Source organism: Fopius arisanus, unplaced genomic scaffold (genome assembly GCF_000806365.1).
Source record: "Fopius arisanus strain USDA-PBARC FA_bdor unplaced genomic scaffold, ASM80636v1 scaffold00028, whole genome shotgun sequence".
NCBI classification, from domain to species: domain Eukaryota; kingdom Metazoa; phylum Arthropoda; class Insecta; order Hymenoptera; family Braconidae; genus Fopius; species Fopius arisanus.
In genome coordinates this window covers 1070286-1093531 of record NW_011887767.1, presented here as the reverse complement: position 1 = coordinate 1093531, position 23246 = coordinate 1070286, and the positions used below count along the sequence as shown (strand labels likewise).

Below are 23246 nucleotides of genomic sequence, written 5' to 3'. Positions count from 1 at the left end.
CAAGGCCCACGATGTATAACGGGCTAAATATAAATTCCCCGTGACACTTGTTTCGAGTAAATCAAGCCAAGAGCGCAAGGAGCGAGAATAAAGCTCGAGGCGAGGACCAGTCGAAGAGGTAGGATAATAAAACGACCAGTGGATGATGGATCATCCTGGCATGCCGCTGGAATGATTTCAAAATAAAATCATTTTGATGGAAGAATAAAAAGATTCGAGCTTGTGAGTTTAATTGATGAGTGGAAAAATTGACGGTGTAATTGGATGAAAAATTTCATGACTTTTTGGTGATTATTCCTGGAAGATGAAGACATCTGGCAAATCATTCCAGTCAGTCCAGACAATTTATTAATTCAAATTAATTGAAAAATGTTAGTGCAAATATTCGACATAAAGTGGTCGAGATTAAAATACTATCCCCTATTTCAACTTTACTTGTTTCGATAAGGATTCCCAAGAACCCATAGAAAATTAGCATTATTCAAACCAAGATGACTCGAACGATACGACTTTTACTGACACATGAACTTGAACTTGGAAACCACCACCGATCTCCATTTGTTGGATTTTTTTTTTTCAATCTGAATAAGAGGAAAAAAAGAAATATTCAAATGTGATCCCAGAATACATTTGCTCATTAAACCGTATAGTAAATTTTGACGTTTCTGGCTGATGATATCTTCTGGTGCATATAAACAGTATGTAAGTCGCAGATGCATTCAACGATGTATTCATGCCCTGAAATCGAGAAGACCACCATTTTGAGGCATCTTGGAAATTGCATAATGTATTAGTTCACTATTTCTCGGGACGGATGGTGTTATCACGATGGGAATAATTTCTCGTCTGGACCGAGTACTTTTTTTTCTTACATTCTCGACCGCCGGACAGAATTGAACAATCCATTTCTCTTATAATTTCTCTCTCCTAGTTTTATCAATTATCAAACGATCAATTTTCATTATTTAAATCGGTTTCAACATTCGTGCACGTCGTAATTCTTGGTATATTCGCCCGAGATTTCTGATATCTCCGCGACTCTCATATTTTTTTTTTTGATTGATGACTCAAACATTTCATGTGAAATTCTGTTGTGTCTTCGCAGAATCACGAAAGCCGATCGATTCGTAGTCTACATAGTTTCGTGGTAAATCTGGCAATATGTGGGGTAGTGTCGTAAAATGCCCAAGAACGATCGATCCCCGAATAGAAACTCGAAGCCACCGAGCAACTCAGGGTGTCTGAGACCCTTGTTGTCTGCTTGAGTATACACTAAAATTTTTGTTTCAACCCTTTTTCTGCGAATATAAACGTCTCTCAACTTTTACGGCAGCCATTTATGCAGATGCCCATACAATAGATGACGAGTGGGTGCTTCATCACTTGCAAATGCTCTTAATCAAGACCCAAGGATTAGAAAAAATTCCCAAAAAAAGAATTTTCTTCACCCGTATATTCTCATCCAATTACTAATAAAATACTAAAGCCACTTCATAAGGGCAAGTAAATTAATCCCGAATCCAAATCCGGTAGCAACGAATTTTTCTCTCCATTTTCATTACGATGATGTAGAGTAAAAATCGTGACTTTTTTTCGCCAGAAATTCCACGCAGATGTTGTAATTTTTACTACAGTGTTAGCTGCCGTAAATTCGACTATAAATTTTTCTCCGTGTGTGAAGTTAGAAGGGAAATTATCCTTTTTTTCTAGTAATTAAAAATATGTCGTTTTATGACCTCCTCCTTCGATTTTACGGTGACGATGAGGATATACAAATGAAAATGCAGAAGAAATTGAAAGAAAAAGAAGGGAGTCGTTAAAAAACTGACATTCATCGGTGGGATGCAGCTCAGAAGCAATTAACTGAACCTTGAATGGACGTTCCGGTATTCGTAAACATCGAATTCTCCTCTTCCCGAGTTTTTACAATGTTTGAGTCATCAAATTCGGCGACCAAAACAAAATAACCGGAGCCTTCCAAATTTGGAGGTAATTCGGTTGATTCTGATGGATATGTTGTCGAAAAAAAAAATAAACACATCGTATAAACTACCATGAACTCTGAGTAATTCCACAAAATATTACAAACTACAATCAACTTGCCCCTTCGGCCATAGAAAATCTATCGAAAGTACTCGACAAAGGAACACCGAGGATAAGAAAAGATTGTGCCTAATCAATAAAGCGAACCAAATCAATATCTACGAATAAAGAATTTCCTGTCGATAGAATTTTTTCTAGTTGACGTACCATTATTGGGTCAATCTATGAACGAAGAAGGAATTCTAGTAATTGAATCAAATTACAATAAAACCATGAATCATTCACCGAATGAATCATATAAAAAACATTTCCACCCCCATTCAACAATAAATAATAAACTGCCGACATTTCAACAAAAAAAAAAAAAAAATAGATCAGATACAGGGCAACGCGAGCCGAGTAAATTATCGCGTTGATTACACTCTTTCTCTCTTTGGACTGTAGCGTGTGGGGATCTGTCTCTCGTGAGTGAAATTAAATGGCGGTGAGGTGAAAATAGCAAGAGGGAATGAATAAAAAAAAAAAAGCGGTGGTCGTGGTGTAACGAGAAAAATGGCGGGTCACTGAAATAGGGTGGGGTGATTATTTTGCGTGAATGTGGCCCTCTCGCAGGAGTGGGCGACGGCCTGATAGCGATAAGGGTGTTAGGGGGTGAAAGAGGTAGGAAGGAGGTGGGAGGGAGGTGGGAGGGAGGTAGGAGAGAGAATCGCGTGCGACCTAGTTTTTCCGCGCCATCGTTGGACGCCAACCCCTGGGTCTCGCTTTCACTCTGACCGATTCTTTTTTTCCAGACTTGTAAAATCGTTTAGAATTATCACAAATGGCATGGGGAATTTAAACAACCCCTATAACATTTTCATTCCCATCATCGGCCATGATCTCAGGTGACGTCGCGTGCGTGTACAAGACAACCTCAACAGGGATAACGCCAGAAGAAGGCCTTATCTTTATCCGAAGGGATAACTAAAGTCGAAGTTATAGTTTTAGTATTAGCATTTTGTGGGGGGATAGGCGGACAATGACACCTCTTGATTAGGACTTGAGTTCTTCTCGGGTATAATTAACATGATGATAGAACGTCAAAGGCACTCTTGAGAGGATTTCTCCGAAAAAAGCCTTTCAACCTCACAACTACTCATCACGGAGATAATCTCATAGTCAACTTAATTTGTTGATGGCCTGTAACGTCACATTAAGGAAGTATTCAACTCGTTGGACTACTGGGCTTTTAGTACCCCGTACCAATCGAATAATTGATGGCTTGAGGGATTCCACAACGTCCCATGCACTCCTTCCTGCATTGGAAAAAAGGTGAAGAAAATGGGGGGGAATGACTCGGGGTATTTGACCCCGAAGACATAAAATTCCCTCAGCTACCGGTCCCCCTGGAAAAATCATCTGATAAAATGGAAAAACCTATTATCACGATAACATGAATTCATCTCCCGGATCCCACGAATTTTCGAATACCCGTAATCTCTTTCCTGTTATGTCCCAGTAGAAGAAGAAAAACGAGAAGAAGAAGGAGAAGATACCCGTAATCTCTTTCCTGTTATGTCCCAGTAGAAGAAGAAAAACGAGAAGAAGGAGAAGAATTTCAATCTAATCTCCAGGACTGATTTTTTTTTCTTTGTTCTGGTTCACGCTAGGATCGAATAGAGGAAATCGTTATCAGAAAAGTAAGATTGAGATTCGATACGGGGAAGGTCGGGTAGTGAGGGGTGAGGGCCGGGGAGGAAGAGGCGGTTTATAAGAAGAAATCAAGAGGAAAAAAAAAGGGAAGAGAGGAGTCAGGAACGATGGAACGGGAATGGGTGGACCAACCGGTCCGCTTCGACTTTAGTCTGCATCCCAGTCAACGAACTCAAATGACTGCGTGACGCTGACCTCGGAAGGGTAAATGTCCCATACATGAAGAGAATTAAATAGTCAAAATTACCATCCGCACAGATGAAACCTTTTGTCTTCATTTTTTAAAATTACAATTATATTTTCAAAGGGAGTAATCCCTCGAACTGCGCGAATTCCAATTGGATGCAGCAATTGTCGGTTTATACTTTGTTGGATTAATCATTTGAGGTGCTGACTGGAATAAAATAAAATGATAATCGAAATGGCGAGATGGAAAATGTAACGGTTAACGAATGATTGCGCTACGCGATCTATTTTCACCTCTTGGTACATCTCGCGGTCGAGTACTCCATTTGCGGTTTGTGGGGGATTTGACCCGAATTGCGTGAGAAATCAACCATCAGGGGAACTTTGCGATTGGATTTATGTGAAAGGTGCAACATCATCTACCGTGGAAAATCGAAATTATACGGAAATATGGATGACGGGTTTGTCTCGGCAATAGACGAATCATTTCGGTCACTTATTTGCGGGTCATTTTGGAAAGCCTGATAAATTATTCTATTGAAATTTTTGAGTATTTTTTTTTGGTAAATGTGAAAGGTGGAGATGAAAAATTTCTGTGGAGTTCCGGTGAGAGTGGAATGGGCATCGCGGCAAAATTATTTCGGGAAATTTCGTCATCTTTCCGGAATTCCAAGATATTCCGCAGATGCCGATATCTGAGTAAAATTGAATCATCTCGGTTTAAAGTTTAATTTGTAGTGCAGGATGATATGAAACGAATGGGAAATTGCCTGGAGGGAAATGCCGAACATTTTATTGAGTATTTCTGTTACTCCCCTCTCTGCCAATCAGAGCGAAACATTTGAGGCTATTAAACAGTTTCATTTCGGATATTCTCTACTGGCCTGAATCTTCTAGTTCTCGATTTATTTTTCCGCAAAATTCTCCAGTCCGATTCGACAAAATCGGTTAAAAAAATATACTCCAATCCATTTAGAAAAAAAAAATCATAAAACTCGAAAATACATGGGCGGTAAAAAATTCTCCGGTCATTCTAATAAGATTTCCCGTCAATTGTCTCGGGATTTAAGCGCAAATTTCCAAGGAATAGCTGAAAAATTCGCATGTTACCCAATAAAATTTTCACTACCTCGCGTTGGAATTTCCCCTAGCCGGCACTTAGCGTTCCTTTTCCCGTGCCAGCAATAGAATTTTTCTGAAGAATTTCTCTCCGTGCAGGAACATTAATTTCTGCGCAATGCCCCTAGCGATAAATGCGCGAGGATTTTGACCACTTGTGACATAATGATAAAAAATTATCAGAATGTTTCAAAAAAACCAATACAACATATTATATCATTATTATTATATTTATTGTAAAATATAATTTCTGTTGATGATGAATTATTCTGTTGGGAATGTCAATAATTCAGGACTTTTGAACGTCTCGGGATTGAATCCAGTTGAAAATAATAATGAATAACGAGAAATAGGAAATAATCGGTTTGTGTTTCTAATCAAACGTTGCGATAACGAACTCAGCGGGTGACGGGGATTTAGAAATGGATGAAGCGAGAAGTCAGGCCAATATTTGGGGGGAATCAGGCATATATACCTGGCAGGACCGACGTAAATCCGGCACGTATTAAATTAGCTGACCTTATACCCGTCGGTTAACGAACTTGGCCGGGACGCCACGTGCAGCCGTTTTACCTTCTCCCTCTGACGATCACTGTAAAAATACCCCGCAATTCTTATGCATCTCATTCTCATAAATTTTTTTATTCAATTAAAATTTAATAACCGAATAAAATTGATAGCGCGTAAACAAAAGTCATAATTTCCCCTTGAAGATATATAATAAGAATTAAATAAAATTTTTTCATAAATATTGACAGTTTCATCTTCAAAAATACTGAAGTGCATTTAATTCGACGGTTGAAAAATCAGAGATATTCGCGATGAGCCGCCGAAAAAAAATTGGATAAAAGTAAAGTAATAAATTGAAATGATCATAACAGGTGACTGTGAAATTGAAATGACACAGACACCGTATGAGATTTAAGTCGAGCGATTGGATAAAGAGCGGGAACAAATGACGAAGTAAGAAGACAAGTTCCTTGGGATGTGAAGCAGTTGGAGTTTGAGATGGAGGTTTTATATTGCTGGTGGATTGTATCTGTGAAGAAGACTGCCGTGTACCGATTCAACCTGTCAGATGATACCACCACTTGTACAACATACTGTGATGTGCAGTTGCTCCTTTACAACAGCCAAATGCATCTCACGCCTCTCCGACTATATGCACTCACTTAACTACGCACTGCACGTCATCATTCATCAAATCCTTTCCTTTTTGTTGCCCTCTGGGATTACACTTTTTACCAATTTAAATCATACTTCATAAATGCCTTTTTCGTACATCACTCCTTCACTCATTTATTCGTTTGGCAATCGAGTCTGACGGATTGAGATGTATTACCGTCTGGCAGTCACTCCTCGTCCCTATATAATTTATCGGCTTTTTAATGATAACTCACTGCACACTAATTTTCAATCAACTTCAATTTAATTATTCATTTTACAGCCATTGAAAAATTAATTTAATATTTTTTATTGAAATTGAAAATATTTTATCCGCATTATCGTTACTTGCGAATTGCAATTTTATTATTATATTATTAAATAACGTAATCCTACGGTAGAATAATAGTTGGATCGTCAGTTTTCAAGTCCTGAAAAGTCATAAATTGTCGCGTTTTTATTGAAATCATGATAGCACAGCAATACTGACATGCCACAGCGATATTGACGCGCGTGACAGAGGCCATGAGCATAAAGTTTGTGAATACATACCCCAGGTAATATCCTCGGTACTTGAGAAACAGCCATTTATATGCATGATTGTATTTGAGTATTCAATGAAGTACGAAACTCGACAACTCTCTGCAACTTCCATCTGAAATATTGAATCGATTACCGACGTGAGTGTATCTGCGCGAGGCTATTACCAAGTGCCATTAATCAAGTGACGAGCAACGAGTAAACATTGCTTGAGCAATATCTAATGTCTACAATAATTCATTTTTTTCTACGCCACTCAGAAAAAATCCATGGCACAAACATTAACTAAAATCATGCAACGAGTTCTCACTACTAATCGATAATTTTATTCCCTGCATTTTTTCAATCGCTTTGATCATCGCGTTTATGATTGTGTTATATTTAATTCTACATTATATAAGCGGTGAATTCAATTTGTGAGGTAACAGATCAATCGAGGCTGTAATCATCGTTGAAGGATTGAATCTCATTTTCTTTTTTTATTCATCTTTTTTTGTCTTCTGCGGCCATTGATGATTCTTAATGAAAGAGATTATTTACAGATATTCTATTGATTTTATTTATTCAACGAAAAATAAAATTTATTTATTCGATGAAAAATAAAATGAATTTGACTGTTTGCAATTGAGAATGAATGTAATGTTCATTTTCTTGATGGATTGAATTTTTTTCGAGCATTTGATGCCTTGAAAGGGCTACGATTGTATACAAGAGGCTCAACAAAAGGAGTCAAGTGTAAACGAGACTCGCTCGTGCAGTAATTTTTTTCCCCTCACTCTCTGCTCTTATTTTTTTGTTGCTTTCTCTCTTACACAAGTACAGAGGATGGAGGCGCAAGGTGCCGAGCGTTTCAATTATTTCAGGTGCCTCGGCGTACTTACGGATTATTATCAGGCTCATTATCGCGAGCCAACATCGCACCAAATGGGCGAACTTTATTCCACAACAGCCCGAGCGCCTTAACATTCTCTCATAACGTTGTAATTTATTTTTTTCTCCACTTTATTATAAATACAGTAATACCTGGTAACCGGCGCCTGCATGGCTCAAGGTACATAATTAATACCATCCTTGGTTATATTGGTTCTAATGTAAAGATGATTGATAACGAGTGCATGACTCTTCGCTACAAAATTCATTGTAGACGCGATGATTCCGCAATCATTCTCATGATTTCATTATTATTTTTTATCTCCATTCTGGAAAAATAATGGGAGTGCAATGGATGTCTTCATTACGCGAGAGAAAAAAATATTGCCGTGTACTTTTGTGGTAACCTTGAGTTACTTAACTTTTTTTTTTTCATATTCAAATAATTGACCCACATTCTTCTTAAAAATGTGAAAAATTCTGAGTAATTGGTGTTTTGATTTAAACCATCGGTGCAATTACGCGTAACGATGGAGTTCAGGTGCGACGCGTGATGTCAGACGATTATTATTACACGCACATGCACCTGATTTTTACAAGTGACTCTGAAATAGTGAAATATCCGGTCTGGTGAGATTCGGACCAGACAGACTGGCTACATCCCGGCTTGTGCATTCCTCAGCCTAGAAAAACAATCTCGATCATCATCACGGAATCTGTACATGTATTCAGAGGGCTCTATCGTGTCGGTAATTTCCTTGTATACAATAATTCACCTGAAAATATCAGATATTCGCCATTAAGTACATGTATTGCCATTTTAATTGTCTTCGACGAATCGATCTAGCGCACTGCACTGCAGGGAGGAAATTATTCTCACGTATGGAATTCATTCCTCCCTCACGAAAAATTAAACGAAAATTTTTAATTTCTCTGGTTGCAAGGCACTTTCTTTTACCACCGAGGGTCTCATGTTAATGTACGACAACGGTATCTCAATGGCTTGACTTTTACACTTAAAGAGAGGGGAAAAAAGGTGCATTAACACAACCGTGAACGCTGTAATATAACAGTAGAATGGATGCACTATGAAACGTGTTTCCGGCGATGGCAAAGGTTACTCGACTGACTGCCATTGTAGTTGGATATAAATGCAGCATGGAAAAGTCAGCTATTCAAACCGAAATGTTAACACCCCCATTATTAGAATATAAAATATGACACAATTTTCCATGGGCTCATCACCCATGATTTCTTTCGCAAAAAGAACAAAACATCAATGAAAATATTCATTTGTCAAATCAACAAATCCACCATCAACAAATTAATTTTTTCATTATCTTATTCAATTTAATTATCAATTTCAATTAAATAATTGTTGAATTGCTGGTGCGAAAATGAGATACAACTGCACATTAATGAGATGGGAAATCACTGGTGCAGATGACTATAAATACCACTCGCATTGAAATAAAGCCGAGCTGAGGAACTGCATTGGATGTTCTAGCGATTGGCATAAAAGCGTTATTGGAAGAGGTCATCGGGTCCAAACGCTTCCATATTCATCAGGGGAATGTGCTCTTCCGTTTCATTCTGATCCCAGTGCAATTGGATATTCCAACCTGTCTTTATTAACCCGGGACCAATAAGTCGCATTTCCCCCTCTCTCCACTTCTTCAAATTCCAACACTTACACTCCAACCCTTTCCATAATTATATACACAATACTTTTCCATGAGTAATTCAGCAAAATCCAATAATTCCAAAAATAGAATAGTCTCTTATTTCCCAATGATTCTACAATGAGTGGAAAAAACTCATTGAATGCTCTCCACTCGTTATCTGAGTTAATAAGATTTATTGCAGGAATAAATACTTATTTTAACGTCTGATGACCGATCGAAAAAATCATGGACGAGTCCTTTTTTCCCACCGATGATTACCACTCATTATCCGTAAATTTCGTAATATCATATCAGTAACCTTTGAGACTGTATCCTCGAACCTTTCCACGACGACGAGTCTCCCCCGAGGTTATCATTGTCCTGCAATGACTACTCGCTCTGGGTCATTGCAAATTAACCCGTAAACACTCTATCTCCCCTTCCATCCAGCTCAATCATTCGGTAACAACTTTGATAACAAGACTATTTTCTTGTGCAATAATTTCAGTGTCTTATTTTTCGCTTGGTTTCTCTTGATTTCAAAAAATTATTTCACCATTACATTTATCAACGGACAAATCATTCCTAAACTTGAATATCCATATTTTATTATTTCCACTCAGTTCCTAAAACAGAGGATGAGATTAATTCTGCTATTGCTTTCTCATCCGAACTTGTCGAACTCGTGGTAATCAATCACATGAGGATGATAATGCAGAATGAATTACGGAATAATCGAAAAAAATAACAGTTGAAAAAATATTCCCCCAGAAAATGGGACGGATGCATTAGAATGTGAGAATCGTTGCATAAAGATAAATCAGATGGCCCTAATAAACACTTTAATGATAGCCAGTGTCTGAAACCGAGTGCGATAATAATTCATAATGTAGCAGGCGTGTATTATTAGCACTGGGTAAATGAACATACAGAAAATAGGAAATATAGAGCAGTGGTGGGAGGCAATCGACATAACAGGCATTCGGGGCAAGCGTTCATCTTGTTATTCACCCGTAAATATTCGACAAAAAAATAATTGAGGGTTAAGGAAAAAATTAAATAATTTGAATTCCTGATGAAATCTCCGGGTGTGGAATCATCACCGGCAATTACCGCAATTGTGAAAAATAAAAGCAGTACTGCAGAATATTTATCTGCTCTATTAATTATATCGGTTCGGCCCACAACACTCGCACTGCAGATCGTAATTACACGCGTTCTGCCACGCCTCAGCGTATGTACGCGTGAATTTTCATTGGGATGAGAATAAAAATAGAAATAAAGGGAAAATACATACAGAAGTAAGACCATGTGGAATTCCGTGACGACCCCGTACCCGCGATATCCACCGTGATTCATACCCCAACCAGATTCTCTCCTCCACAAATGCATCGGTAGAAAACCCATAAAACCTATTATCGTAAGTTGATCCTTTATTTCTTTCAATTTCTTGTAATCAGCTCCATCCGCTTCTTTGTTTTTTTACTTTAAGGGGCTTTTTCCAAGTGGAAATACCTGTATTCGTCATACCGCACGTGATTTTTTAACATATATCCTCGGTGTACGGGAAAAATGTGGAATTGTCGATATCATATATATTTTTTATATATTTTTACACGGGGAATGCACTGGTGTCGCAGTCCAACAACCGGTCTCGCCATATTAGTCCGCATGTGGACTCGTCCGCGCATTAATATCTATTGCATGTGTATTCATGAGCCATCGTGACGTCAGAATTCTCTAGATCATTGCCAAATCTTCGCCACGGGCTTTATTTTTTATCAATCCAAGCCCTAATAATATATAATGTACAAAACGGATATATTGCCATTTTTATTTGGTAATCCTGCACTCCGCCATTTTATTCGACCTCCTTGGTCCATTGGAGATGCTCTGCGCAACCTCAGAAGGATATCATTTCCATCCACACCATAATCTCTCCCTTATGATTATTTTTATATCTCAGCATGAAATATAAAAATAAACTGACCAATGACGTGCCGTAAAAATTATCAGAGAGATAAAAATCATTAGAAAATTCGTGAGCAATATTTTCCTATTGAAAGCGAAATGATAAGGCCTGAAAATTCAACTGTAAATCCACCATTTTATTTGAGAAAAGGCGGTCCAGAGGGGATGCTGTGCGCAGCATCGTGGGTGGTCTCGACCCACCCCCTAGCAACCCCTCAAATCTTCTAGGGGAGGGAATCATTCGAACGAAAAATTAATCAACCTTTAAAATTGCTGATTCAGAATTTTTTATGTTGAAATTTACCTCAGCTTAAAGGCAATATTAGTGAAATATTTTAGTCGGTATGACGACGAAGGAGAGGGTGCGGTCTCCTCGGTTCGAAATCAATATCTCGGACATCCCCTTATTCACTCTTTTTTACCCCCAGAGTGGGCTAGCCGCATTCTCAACCCCCACATGCTGCTAGTCACATGGTGGTCAGCGAGTTAATGCGATTGTGATTGCATAAACTGGAACAATATGATTAATGAGATGATTTTTCAGCACGAGTTGAGAATTCCAGTGGGAGGGGAAATAAATGTGCGTTGTACCTTCAATCCAACCTTTGTCCAACATTGTTTAGTTGATTATTTGAATATTGCATGATCGATGATACCACGTTTTGATCGATTTATCACTTATGCATGAGACTCATCGCTATTTTTAGATGATAATATTTTAACTTCATGCTAATTGACATCACGGAAGAGTATGCCATCTTAAAATAGAATCATCCTTTTTGTCAGGAAATGATTATTATTCCTGCGCATAACATTAATTGTCAGTACAATAATGTCAGTGTAAATTTAACTATAAATTTCTTTCTGCGCATTTGTTGAGTTTGTCCTCACAACTTGTTTAAAAATACAAACACGAGTGCATAATATAAATAAAGTGTCGTATTCACCCCGCAGCGATCTGGTATATTATTAATAAAAGGTGTAACAAGTAAATGTTGCTCAACGCGAAAATAGAGTAACGAGTTGAAAATTCATGCAAATGCACAATAGCATGTCTTTGTGCTGGAATGCACCAGTGGTTTACTGCAGTCAGAGACGAAAGATGTTATATTTCTAATCTTGCCACACGACCGAGATCTGTCGACAACTTTTTAGCTACCAGCTACACTATATTTATACTATATTTGATTGCACAACTGTTGCAATCTGGCGCCACAACAAATATTGCCAACAAAATTCCTCAATGTTTAGTTAAATCTTGGTTACTGTACTACGCTGTTGGTATATTTATTTTTATTTCCACTGTACGTAAAAATCGCGAAACCTACGCAATATCTTGTTCAATCCAATAGACAGAGTCGTTTAACAAGATAAACCAAGGTTCAAGTTTATTTCATCTGATAAATAAACAATCTTGTTCATAATGTGTAAAATTTTTATTTTACACATCGGAATAGAAATTAAAAAATATATTTACTGAGACGTGTAGAAAAATTCTGGACGTGCTTCATACAATTTACCACTTTCGATACTGATTTTAACATGACTTCATCGATTACTTATTGTCTTACCTTCGAATAGACTTCTTTCATGCAGTGTTTCACCTAAATAAAGAGCTGATGGAGTGGTACGAACAAAGGAACAAGAAAATTCGCAAATGCCTCGGAAATTAATAGACTTGCGATAATTCTTTGAGTTACCATTTTGTAATCGAGGATTTCTCCGCGAAAAATATTGTTCAATGAATTCTTCTACACGTCATAACTTCCGGGATATTTTCAAAATAATTCCAGTTAAAAATAGAAAACATATCGGACCCTTTCCCTTTTTTTCATGATAAATATTCATTCTTACTCATAAACAATGAAAAGAAAAAAAAATTATTTAGGGATCAAATGTCATTTTTTTCTCACAAATAAATAATCTTCTGATAATTCACAGACAAACATTAATAAATTGAATTTTTATAACAATTAGATTTTTCAATTAAATTTTTTTCGATTTTTTGTTGGAAAAGTATAACGAGTGGTGCATTGATTAAAAAATATATTTTGTAATTCATTTTGAATTTAAATAGTTTATTTACCAAATTTACCGTAAGGGTAATGCGATTTTGAAAGTTCTAAGAGTTCGAATTCTGTCCATATGATGGCAGCACTCTTGCATCTCAGGTGTTTCGCCACGCCAGTGGTCGTCTGATTCATTGGCAGTACAAACTAAACTCTCAACTTTTTCACATTTAACTTACGTGATTATTCCCTTTAAATTTATATAAAAACGATTATTGAACGTTAATCTAACTCCTAAAACAACTGATTCTTTTCCTGATCCTCTCCTTCAGTGGCAAATAAAATGCAAAGTGAATAGTGATGTGATGTGATGTGAGATTGGCGGAGAGCAAAAATGACAGCTTCGGTTGATAAATCGAAATGACTCCAGACAGCAACAATGTTCATTTGTAACTTGCACAGTATTTTTTGTCACGTAAACTATGACATAAGTGTAAATTATGCCCCGTAAGGAAAGAACGTAAGTAAATTGACAGTGTCAACTTAACCTCATCATTGCCATTTCGTCTCCAGCAGTACTAAGAACTATTATTTTTATTCAGCTCTCTATCATTTTTATTTCTATTCTGCGAAACCAATAATTTTTCAATTTATTTAGTTCCAACCTTTATTCAAAATCTTTTTTATTCAATTCAAGACTAAATTTATTCATTCTCAATTTCATGAACCATTACAGATGTTTTTTCAATTGATTTTTGTTGAAGAGTGAAAAACAAAATGATGGAATTTGTTCTGTTTAAAATAATTGTTCATTAGTCAATTGGTTGTTTGCTTCACACTTTAGAAATGCAAAAACATGGGAACGAGACAGAAGAAATCGTATGAATACATATTTCAAGACCCTATCAGATTTATTACCACCACATCAAGAGGGCCGAAAGCGAAACAAAGTAGATATTCTTATTTACGCAGCGAAATATATAAAGGACCTCACAAATCGTACCGAGGAGCTGTTCTATGCACATGCAGTAGATGCACACAGTGAGTTGATAACTCTTTTGAGAAATTTTGGGAATAACAAGGGAAATAAATGAAAAATTTGGGATCCACAGAAGAAGAACTAAATCGTCTGAAGAAGCTGGTGGGACAGCTTTATTCTCGCACCCAGTTACTGTCAACCCTCTTGAAGGAAGCTGGAATAACAGTTCCAGCAGAACCGGCACTGGAAAAAATTTCGCCCTTAAAGTGGTCAAACAAAATAAACGTTGACGACGTTGATAAATATTTAGATAGATATAATGAATGTAAAAAACCAGCTAAACGTAAGAGTAAGCCAACGGGTGTTCGTGTGCCCTCAAAGAGCAAGACCACCAGTTCATCCCCCAAAAAATTACCAACTGACCAAGACTCGTCAGAAATTGTGAGCATTCCGTCAGAGGACCAGGAGAATCACATGAGCACAAGTACAATCGATTCCGAAGTTTGCTGTACGCCTGAGACCCCCTCAAAGGACTCAGAATGTCGAAGTAGTGTTCCCCAGCCCTCCACCACTGCCTCACTCTCTTCAGGAAGTGCTGGACCAAAGTCAGGTCCGGGAATTCGTAAGCTAGAGTCTCGAAAAAAGATTAAGAGAAAAAAATCATCACCAGAAGAGGATAAATCGAAAAAGTCGACAGAGATTGGTGGTTCACAGGGTAATCAGGCCCTCAGCAATATAATCCCAGGGACACTGATCCTCTCAGGTGGAAAAATAATGCCCCTGATGACTCCAATAGCTCCTCTACCCTCAAATATCCTCGTAAATGCTCAAGCTCAAACCTCCAACCAAATAATTCTGGGCAACACCCAGGCAAATCCAATGATCGTGATGCAATCGATTGGCAGCAGAATTCAACATTCAGTTGTACCTGTTAGAAATCAAAATATTGTTAAGGCTGTGCAGAAAGTAACTCTCAATACTGTACCAAGTATTCGTACCAACGTTGGACTTAATTCACAAGACTGGGTATCAAATGTTAGAACAATTGTTGAAGCAACTAAAATTGGGGGTAGAAAAGGAATTCTCCCGAAAGGTAAAGAAATAACTAAAACCACAATGACATATAAAGTTCCAATTCCTGCTGTTCACAGAGAAGGAATTGTTTTTAAAAATTCAGACAATAATATTAGTGAAAAAATTGAGCCAAAAAGTAGAATAAAAAAATTAGCAAAGAGCAAAAAAATTAAAGAGAAGGAAAAAACTTCTGGCAATAAGGACGAAAAAAATATGGACACTGACAGTTCTAAGAGCGAAGAAAAGAGCAGAAAAAGGAAGAATACCGATGATGCGAACTGTTCTCCACCGAAGATCATTAAATCATCACTTCCAGAGACGTGTGTTTCAATAGAAAATCTTCGACACGTTGTTGAGAAGATTGGAGAGGAGAATCCTGAAAAATCCCAGAAACTGAACTCAGATAAATCAGAGTTCAGCCAGAATTCGATTAAATCCTCGGAGTCTTCACCTAGAGCCCCGAAAGAACAAACTTCTCCTTCAGAAAAATCTGAGAAGCCGACGGAGACATCGAAGCCTGAAGAATCCCTTAAGAAATCAAATCCTGAGGGGTCCCAATTACTTCCATCTCTTCTCGACTCGACGATCCCCAAAACATGTGAATCATCACCATCAAATCAACCACCCCCAAATGAGATACAATCTCCAAAAAACCCTACATTCGTCCCTCTAGAGCCACCAAAACCCTCCTCGATTCCTCCCCTCTCAGAAGTTGATAAAGTGATCGCAGAAGCAGAAGTCCAAATGCAAAAAACGAAAGACGTCTGTGATCTCGGAAGATTCGACAATCTCCTGAGTGCAACCAGTCAGCCACAAATCCCTGAGGACAACAGAACAATAATGGAGAGTGGAAAAATCATTTTAAACTTGGACACCAACACTACAACGACGATGAAACAAGATACAAATCTTTCAGCAGAGCTAATGCCCCCCAGATCATCTCCGAATGTTCCTGAGGGACTTTCGAAGGACGAGAAGTCGAAGGAACAGGCATCAAAGTCCCTGTCGTACTCATCAGGCAACACTTTCGTCCCAATCAACAGTAGAAACGAGGCACTTCACTCAGATCTATCAAACGATCTCTTCGCGTCTCTGCAGGTGCCCTCCAGCTCGCACAATCCAGAATCCATATCCCCTACTGCAGCTTTCTTGATGGCATTCCCCCTGGTATCATCGTTGAATGGAAAAACTGAGGTCCTGGAGGAGGAAATGAAGGAGGACCTGAAATATCACAGTCAGACACCCCCAATGCTCCTCCAGATAGGTACAATCGAGCCCACAATTTTCAAACCAAAATTGAGTGAAGAAAAATGTCCAGAGACACGTGATAAAGATAAATCATCCGAATGCCCTGATAAACCACCGGAGATAACATCCAAATCCCTTCCTAAAATCATCAACAACGAACCAATGAAGGAACGACTGTACAAAGTCGTGCCTTATCCTGAGCCGGTGATGACTTTTCCTACGACCTTAACGATTCCTTCACAGATTCCACACGCAGTGCCTCAGTCACAAGTTAAAAAAAATGTGGAAAATCCTCTGGAAAGCACCTCGAATAATGTGATAGTGTCGAAGTCTGATGACCAGAACAGAAAGCTTCAGAAAGTGGAGACCAGTATTCCTTGCTCTGCAATTCCATCAGCGTCAACAATACCTTCATCAATTCCTTCATCAATTCCTACATCAATTCCTTCATCAATTCCTTCATTAATCTCTTCATCAATCCCTCCTCCAAGAATCGATCAAACCCCTAAATACGATAGTAATATGAGATATCCCAGCCTTCCCGAGTTCGTGCCGAATTATTCCAACTTCACCACAACAGACAATCCGATGTCCTCGAACCCCAGAGTTTCTTATCCCTCGCACTCTTCCTCACAAGTTTCCTCTCAGCCTGTTTACACGTACCAGATCCCTCGTCAGACCTTCGTGAATCGTCCAAAGAACCTCAGCTCCATGGACAATCAGACAATCACTTGCACGATGTCCCAGACACGACCGACAGCTCCAGATTCTAATGACTACCAGAGAAATGTGAATCCGGTGATGCCAGTGTCTTCTCACAGCATTCAATACAACTATTCATCTCGGCCAAAGGACTCGTATTCTCATCAGCATCAGGAACAGAGGATTTACGTAGATCAGGGGCAGAAAGACTCATCGGCCTGTCAGAGCTCTTATCCAATGCACAAGGAGACACAGATGTACCAGGACTACTCGATCGTCAGTAAAACATCAACTGCCCTCGATTCCTCTCAATTATCACGATCGTACGTTCCACCGTTATCCATCAAAGATGCACCCCAGAATTATCAAACTTATTTACCGATCACTCCGTCCAAGGAGCAGACACGGGAGGTCGCAGCTGCGCCTAATCTAGGCCAAACCTACTCTGATCAATCGAAACAACCGCTCGAGACTTTCAACAATCTCCAGAGGGATTTTGATTCAACTCGAAAGGATTCTTTTGTTCCATCGACGTCAGCTGGCTCGAAGCTCCCGAAAAATCCACAGAATCAGGAAACTCAGAGGATTGAGACATCGATCTCATCAGCGCCGAACAAAATTCCTGAAAATCACTTCAACACAAACTATCCAAAGGGAAATCCTTCACTGGTTTCTGATCCCCTGTACCAGGTGAAACGGTCAGAGCCTCAAACGTATGGAATTTATCCCAGAGACCAGAAGAAGATGTTCGAGAATCCCTCGAATACTCAGATAAAGTCCCACGTCCAATCATCACTGCCTCGTTATTCCCATCAAGGCCACCAACAACAGCAACAGGCTAATGTGACGACATCCAATTATTGTCAGACAACAGTTACTGAGAATCTTGGAAAATCCACAACAACTGTAGCTCACAACTCGTCGAATTACAGCATCCTCTCCTGGACGACTTTATCCCCGATGGGTCTGGGGGGCAACAACAATCTCGTTCACTTTGAGGGAGGTACTGAGCACGTTGACGACAACGAGGGTAAAACAATCTGCGAGAACTTCAATTACAATCATCTGCACAAGGAGACAGTTGGATTTGGAAATATCATGCAGACAGATTCTCAGTATTCAACAGCCGAGGCAATCATCGATAAATCCAAAACAAAGATGTCGAATGAGAATAAACAGGGATTTGAGGACAACTCGAAGAGTAAAAATGTACCGACAATTCAGAAGCAGACGAGTAGACCTCACAATCATAATCAAAATCCTCAAAATCAGAGTATCGGGGATGACTTTAAATACAGTGGGGAGAATAAAAATAAGACTAAGTACTCGATGGACTCGGCGTACACTCAAACGGAGTTTGGGGCGTTGGACCAGAGGCACCAGGTGACCAAGAGCCAGCAGATACCCCAGTCGAAACCTGAGAAAACTTATTCGATTCCTTACGATTCTCAAATAACTTTCGACCTGCCAGAGCCTGTAGCACAGAGCCAAACAAAATGCCCTGATATTTATTCTGGAAGTAATTACAAATACGGAGAAGACAAGGATCATTCTCAGATAAAGTACCAACCGATTATCCAGGGGCAGCCCCCAGTGGTTTTGAATGAAAATGTGAGTTACAATTCAGGAAAAGGAAATCAACAGCAACAGAATATGAATAAATCGAAGAGTGTGCAACAGCAGATTCAGCCAGTGAGGGCACCAGTCAACTGGATGATGACACCAGAGGTGAAACACAACTCAAATATTGCAGATTTGATTCTCCCACCGATTGGAAAGGAACTCGATTTTTGTCAGAATAATATTTTCAGTCAGACGCCCTCTTATAATCAGAGCACGTCCAATCAATTTTACAATAATTACGAGGTGTCAGTGAGTGCTGCTCACAGTTTTTCAAATGTTGGCACTCTTCAGAGCGACCGATTTTACCCGGAGGAGCAGCCATTCACTTGGAGTCCAACGAAAAATCCTCAGAGTGGAGCTGATCATCAGAGTATGAAAACACTGGATCAACAGGTGGTGCCTTCCACGTTACCAACTCTAGTGGGGGATTTGGCATTGGGGACTAATATTCCTGAGAAGCAGAGTTTCCTGTTCAGTCAGATGCCACCGAGGAGCAATGATTTATCAAAGACAGTCAAAGATAAAGACAGCAATTTCCAGGTGATGTTGAACCCTCAGACAGGACAGCACTCGAACCAAGGGACGTCGTTTTTATCAGTGAGTCAATTGGTGGAGCATGAGAAAGCAGAAAAGAGTCACCAACAGAATCATCATTCCCATCAGCATCATTCACAGGGGCAAGCCCAGCCCAGAAAGCAAAGGAAGAGCAACGCTAGCCCCAGAACAGGTGGAAAAAGACAGATGGATATGAGGAAGCAGAGTAATGATCAGATGCAGCAGCACGACGAGCAGAAGGTGACGTCGAGCCATGGATTTTCGGATCAGTACCAACAGCAGCCCCAGCAGTCACATAAATATCAGCAAAACGACGGACTCTGGAGGAACAGAAACTGCAAGAGCAATTACACAGCTGAAGCTCTCATCGGGGTCAATAACACCAGCATTCATGATGGGAATACTGACAAGCAGCTTCATGCCCCTGCCATCAAGTTCTCAACTGATTACACACAAAATAAATTCCCTGGAAGTCTTGGGGCTGGGGAAATGGTGATGCCACCCATCAATTATCTCACGAATCCCGACGATGGGAATGGATATGGACAGGTGATGAACCAGAACTTCAATCATTCCTCGTACACGTATTCACCGAATACAAATATCTATCCCTCCACCAACTTTATTCCTGGGATTTCAAATACCACCAGTACTTATATGATGCCACTACACGAAAATCCAACGGATTACCTCGAGACTAATTCGTTTCTACTACCAAATGTCACTAATGTTCCAAAGTCTGTCAACACCTCGACCAGTGGATCATCATCGACGACTCGAGCAACTTCTTCGGGGGCTGCACCCACGAACATCAAAAATCAGCACTACAATGTTGGGAAGCAGCAGCAATGTGACAAGAGAAACTCGTATCCCAATGTCTCAAAGAAGAGCAAGAGGAAGTCTGATGCCACGATGCAGAACCTCGAATTCCCTGTGGGAGCTATTCCTACACCCATGGAGGATTATCACTCTCATCATCACACGCATTCCTCGAGTTTTCTGGCTCCACCACCCAATGGCAATCCTCTTTACCAGAACCACTCGATTTCGAATGCTAATAGGAGCAGAGCCTCCACTACTGGTGGAAATTCCGTTGCTATGGCGCATCATCCGTCCGGAACTAGTCTCACTAACTTCAATCTCAGCACAATATTCCCGGAGATTAATGATAAGGTAAGTTCCTCAGAAAATATTACGTGGGTTGATGTCTTTTAGATATTTATGCCGGTGTACCGATAATTCCGAAGTGTAAATTTATTCATAACTAGCGTACATAGCGCGCTTCGCGCTCCTCACCTCACACGTATGGGGTGTTATCATTTGACATCTAAAATCTAAATATTCAAAGAATCATAAATATCTAAAAAAATTACCCATAATTTATATTTTTTTCTTTAATTAAAATCAATTGATAAATACAATATTTTGTTTTCTTACTACTTACTCGAGTTTCTCGGGGATTTTTACTATTGGGAAATTTGATATATACTGATATATAGTGATATATAAGAAAAAATAGTATATAATATAAATATTATATATTATTTTTTAAATATTTTTTTATATTATATAATCTAAAAAATTTTAATAAAAAAAACATATACGTATATTGCGATATGCATAGCTTAGCTATGCGCCGAAAAAAAGCTGATAAAAAACGTTACATGTTTTTTTCTTAAATGGGGTTTTTGAATTTTTGAAAATGATCAGCTCTACGATTAATCGGACAATTGAATCGTCGTTTTCCCAAGTTTTTTTTCGATTTTATCGATAATTTGAAAAAACGTCTGCATATTTATACTTTTAAATTATCATATTAAAAAGCTTGGCTAGCTCAGTCGGAAGAGCATGAGACTCTTAATCTCAGGGTCGTGGGTTCGAGCCCCACGTCGAGCGAATTTTTTTTTTACTTGTTAAATTAATTTTTAATTCGATAAAAATGAATCTAAATTTAATTAATTAAACTGAACTGATATAATTTTGTCCATTAAGACAATATAATATAACCGAGCGATGAAATAGAAAACGGCGAATTGGGAAAAAATTGACGAAGGAGAAAATTTAAGAAAAAATAATAATGAAAAATTCTTTTACTGACAACAATTTCTCACAATGGATACGTTTCCGAAGGCTATATTCTTCCGAGCGGATTACGGTTTCGCAACGGTGAAATCGGTTTTGAGTTTGTATGAAATTAGTCACGGCTTTCAGGGATTTCCGAGTGCAATCCCAGTGCAGCCTTGAGTCATCGCTAATTAAAGAGAGACAATCACCGAACCCGTCGAAAGAATTCCTCCACCTCTGAGATTTTTTAATTCGACCATTTCTTCAATTTTCATTAATCAAATTGAATTAAATAAACTGCGATAAATGCAATTACATCTTTATCTTGGTATAAACTGGTGTTTCCAGCCTTGCTGTGTTTCCAACTCAATTGTCGTAATTCCTACTGCAACCCATGCACTTGGAGTAATAAAAGCTAATTAACATTGATTTTTATCAGGTCACAGGGTACAAGCCCCCTAATGCAATTCAGTCAGGCCTGTCTCAATCTTCCAATCATCCGTCAACGAGTTATACCCAACGGCCCAACTACACAACTAATAATGCTTTGGGTCACGTTGCACAGGTCAGTATGCCTCGCATAATTCCCTGCAAATGATATTAACATTTCAATATCTCGCAAATAAAAAGAGATAGAAAATTTTTCATGATTATCTTTCTAGTAGAACATAATATGGACTACAAAACTATTCATATAAAAATTTCGCTATCTCTATTCATTCAGGAGATATTTAGTAGTTATTAGTTGTTTTTACTAATGACTACAATTTTTCAGGTCTCACAGTCCGAGGCAGGTCAATTCACAACTGAAATACCTGCACCACCACCGCCCAGTGTACTTCACTATAAGACCACTTGACGAACGAAGAATGGAGCAGCCAATTATGGAAAAAAGTCGTACTAATTGTGGTAAAGATAGTCTAATGAAATTTGTACATATTATAGCGGGGTCCTTTCCACTATTTCTAATGACACCAGATGAAATTTTCTGCTCGTTTTAACTTTATGGGGATATTAAATTAAATATCAACTAGGTCTCAGGCGTGCGCAATTGTGCACACGCAAGGGAATTTAGCGCTTTAGCGCTGAAAATCCAACAGTATAATTGCATTGAAGATTTACCCGTTGTTTTTCGCCATTTCAAATCTTAGGACGGCAGTTTATAAAATGGTAGAAAAAATCGGGTAACTCCTCATTGAAAAAAAAGAATAAATACGATTGAAGTACTCAACTATGAAAATGAGATAACTTCCTCTTATGAAATGTTTGGTAAAATGGTTTAAACAAATGACGTGATGTGGAAGAAAAGAAAGGAATCATGGTCTTCATGACTTCCGTGCTCTCGATTCAGTTCGGGGACAGGTCTCGAAGTAAGAACACATTTTAATAAAACACAGTTGCATATTTTAATAAAATATCATTGCTCGAATATAATGATGTATGTTATTTATTAACCTGACTTCTGCAAAACCACTACTCCTCAATTCAACTGGGATCCTGCTATCGAACTTCTGTTTCATTCAAATTTTTACAGAGTTACATCCAATTTATAATTTAATTCAATTTATAACCGGAGAATTGAAAAGATATGTTATGAAATCGAAAAATTCAAAATTTCGAAAAAGTATCAGGAGAACATGAGAATAAAAGAGGTATTTCCTGAAATATAAAAATTCAACATTTTCGCAAAAGTATCAGGAGAACATGAGAATAAAAGAGGTATTTCCTGAAATATAAAAATTC

The 23246-nt window shown here is 38.5% G+C and overlaps 1 protein-coding gene and 1 non-coding gene across 2 annotated transcripts in view; both read left to right on the top strand.

The window, feature by feature from the left end:
• LOC105265221 (uncharacterized) overlaps positions 1–22738 on the top strand; it is a 34071-nt gene extending 11333 nt beyond the window's left edge. Inside the window, exons 2-6 of the mRNA XM_011302620.1 lie at positions 13405–13778; positions 14103–14299; positions 14371–20612; positions 21943–22068; positions 22279–22738. Coding sequence (XP_011300922.1) covers positions 13759–13778; positions 14103–14299; positions 14371–20612; positions 21943–22068; positions 22279–22362 — 6669 coding nt within the window. The 5' untranslated portion in view covers positions 13405–13758 and the 3' untranslated portion in view covers positions 22363–22738. The remainder of the gene's footprint in view (positions 1–13404; positions 13779–14102; positions 14300–14370; positions 20613–21942; positions 22069–22278) is intronic.
• Positions 21263–21335, top strand: TRNAK-CUU (transfer RNA lysine (anticodon CUU)). Its single transcript has one exon. It is a non-coding gene; the product is annotated as a tRNA-Lys (tRNA).
• Positions 22739–23246: the final 508 nt, after the last annotated feature.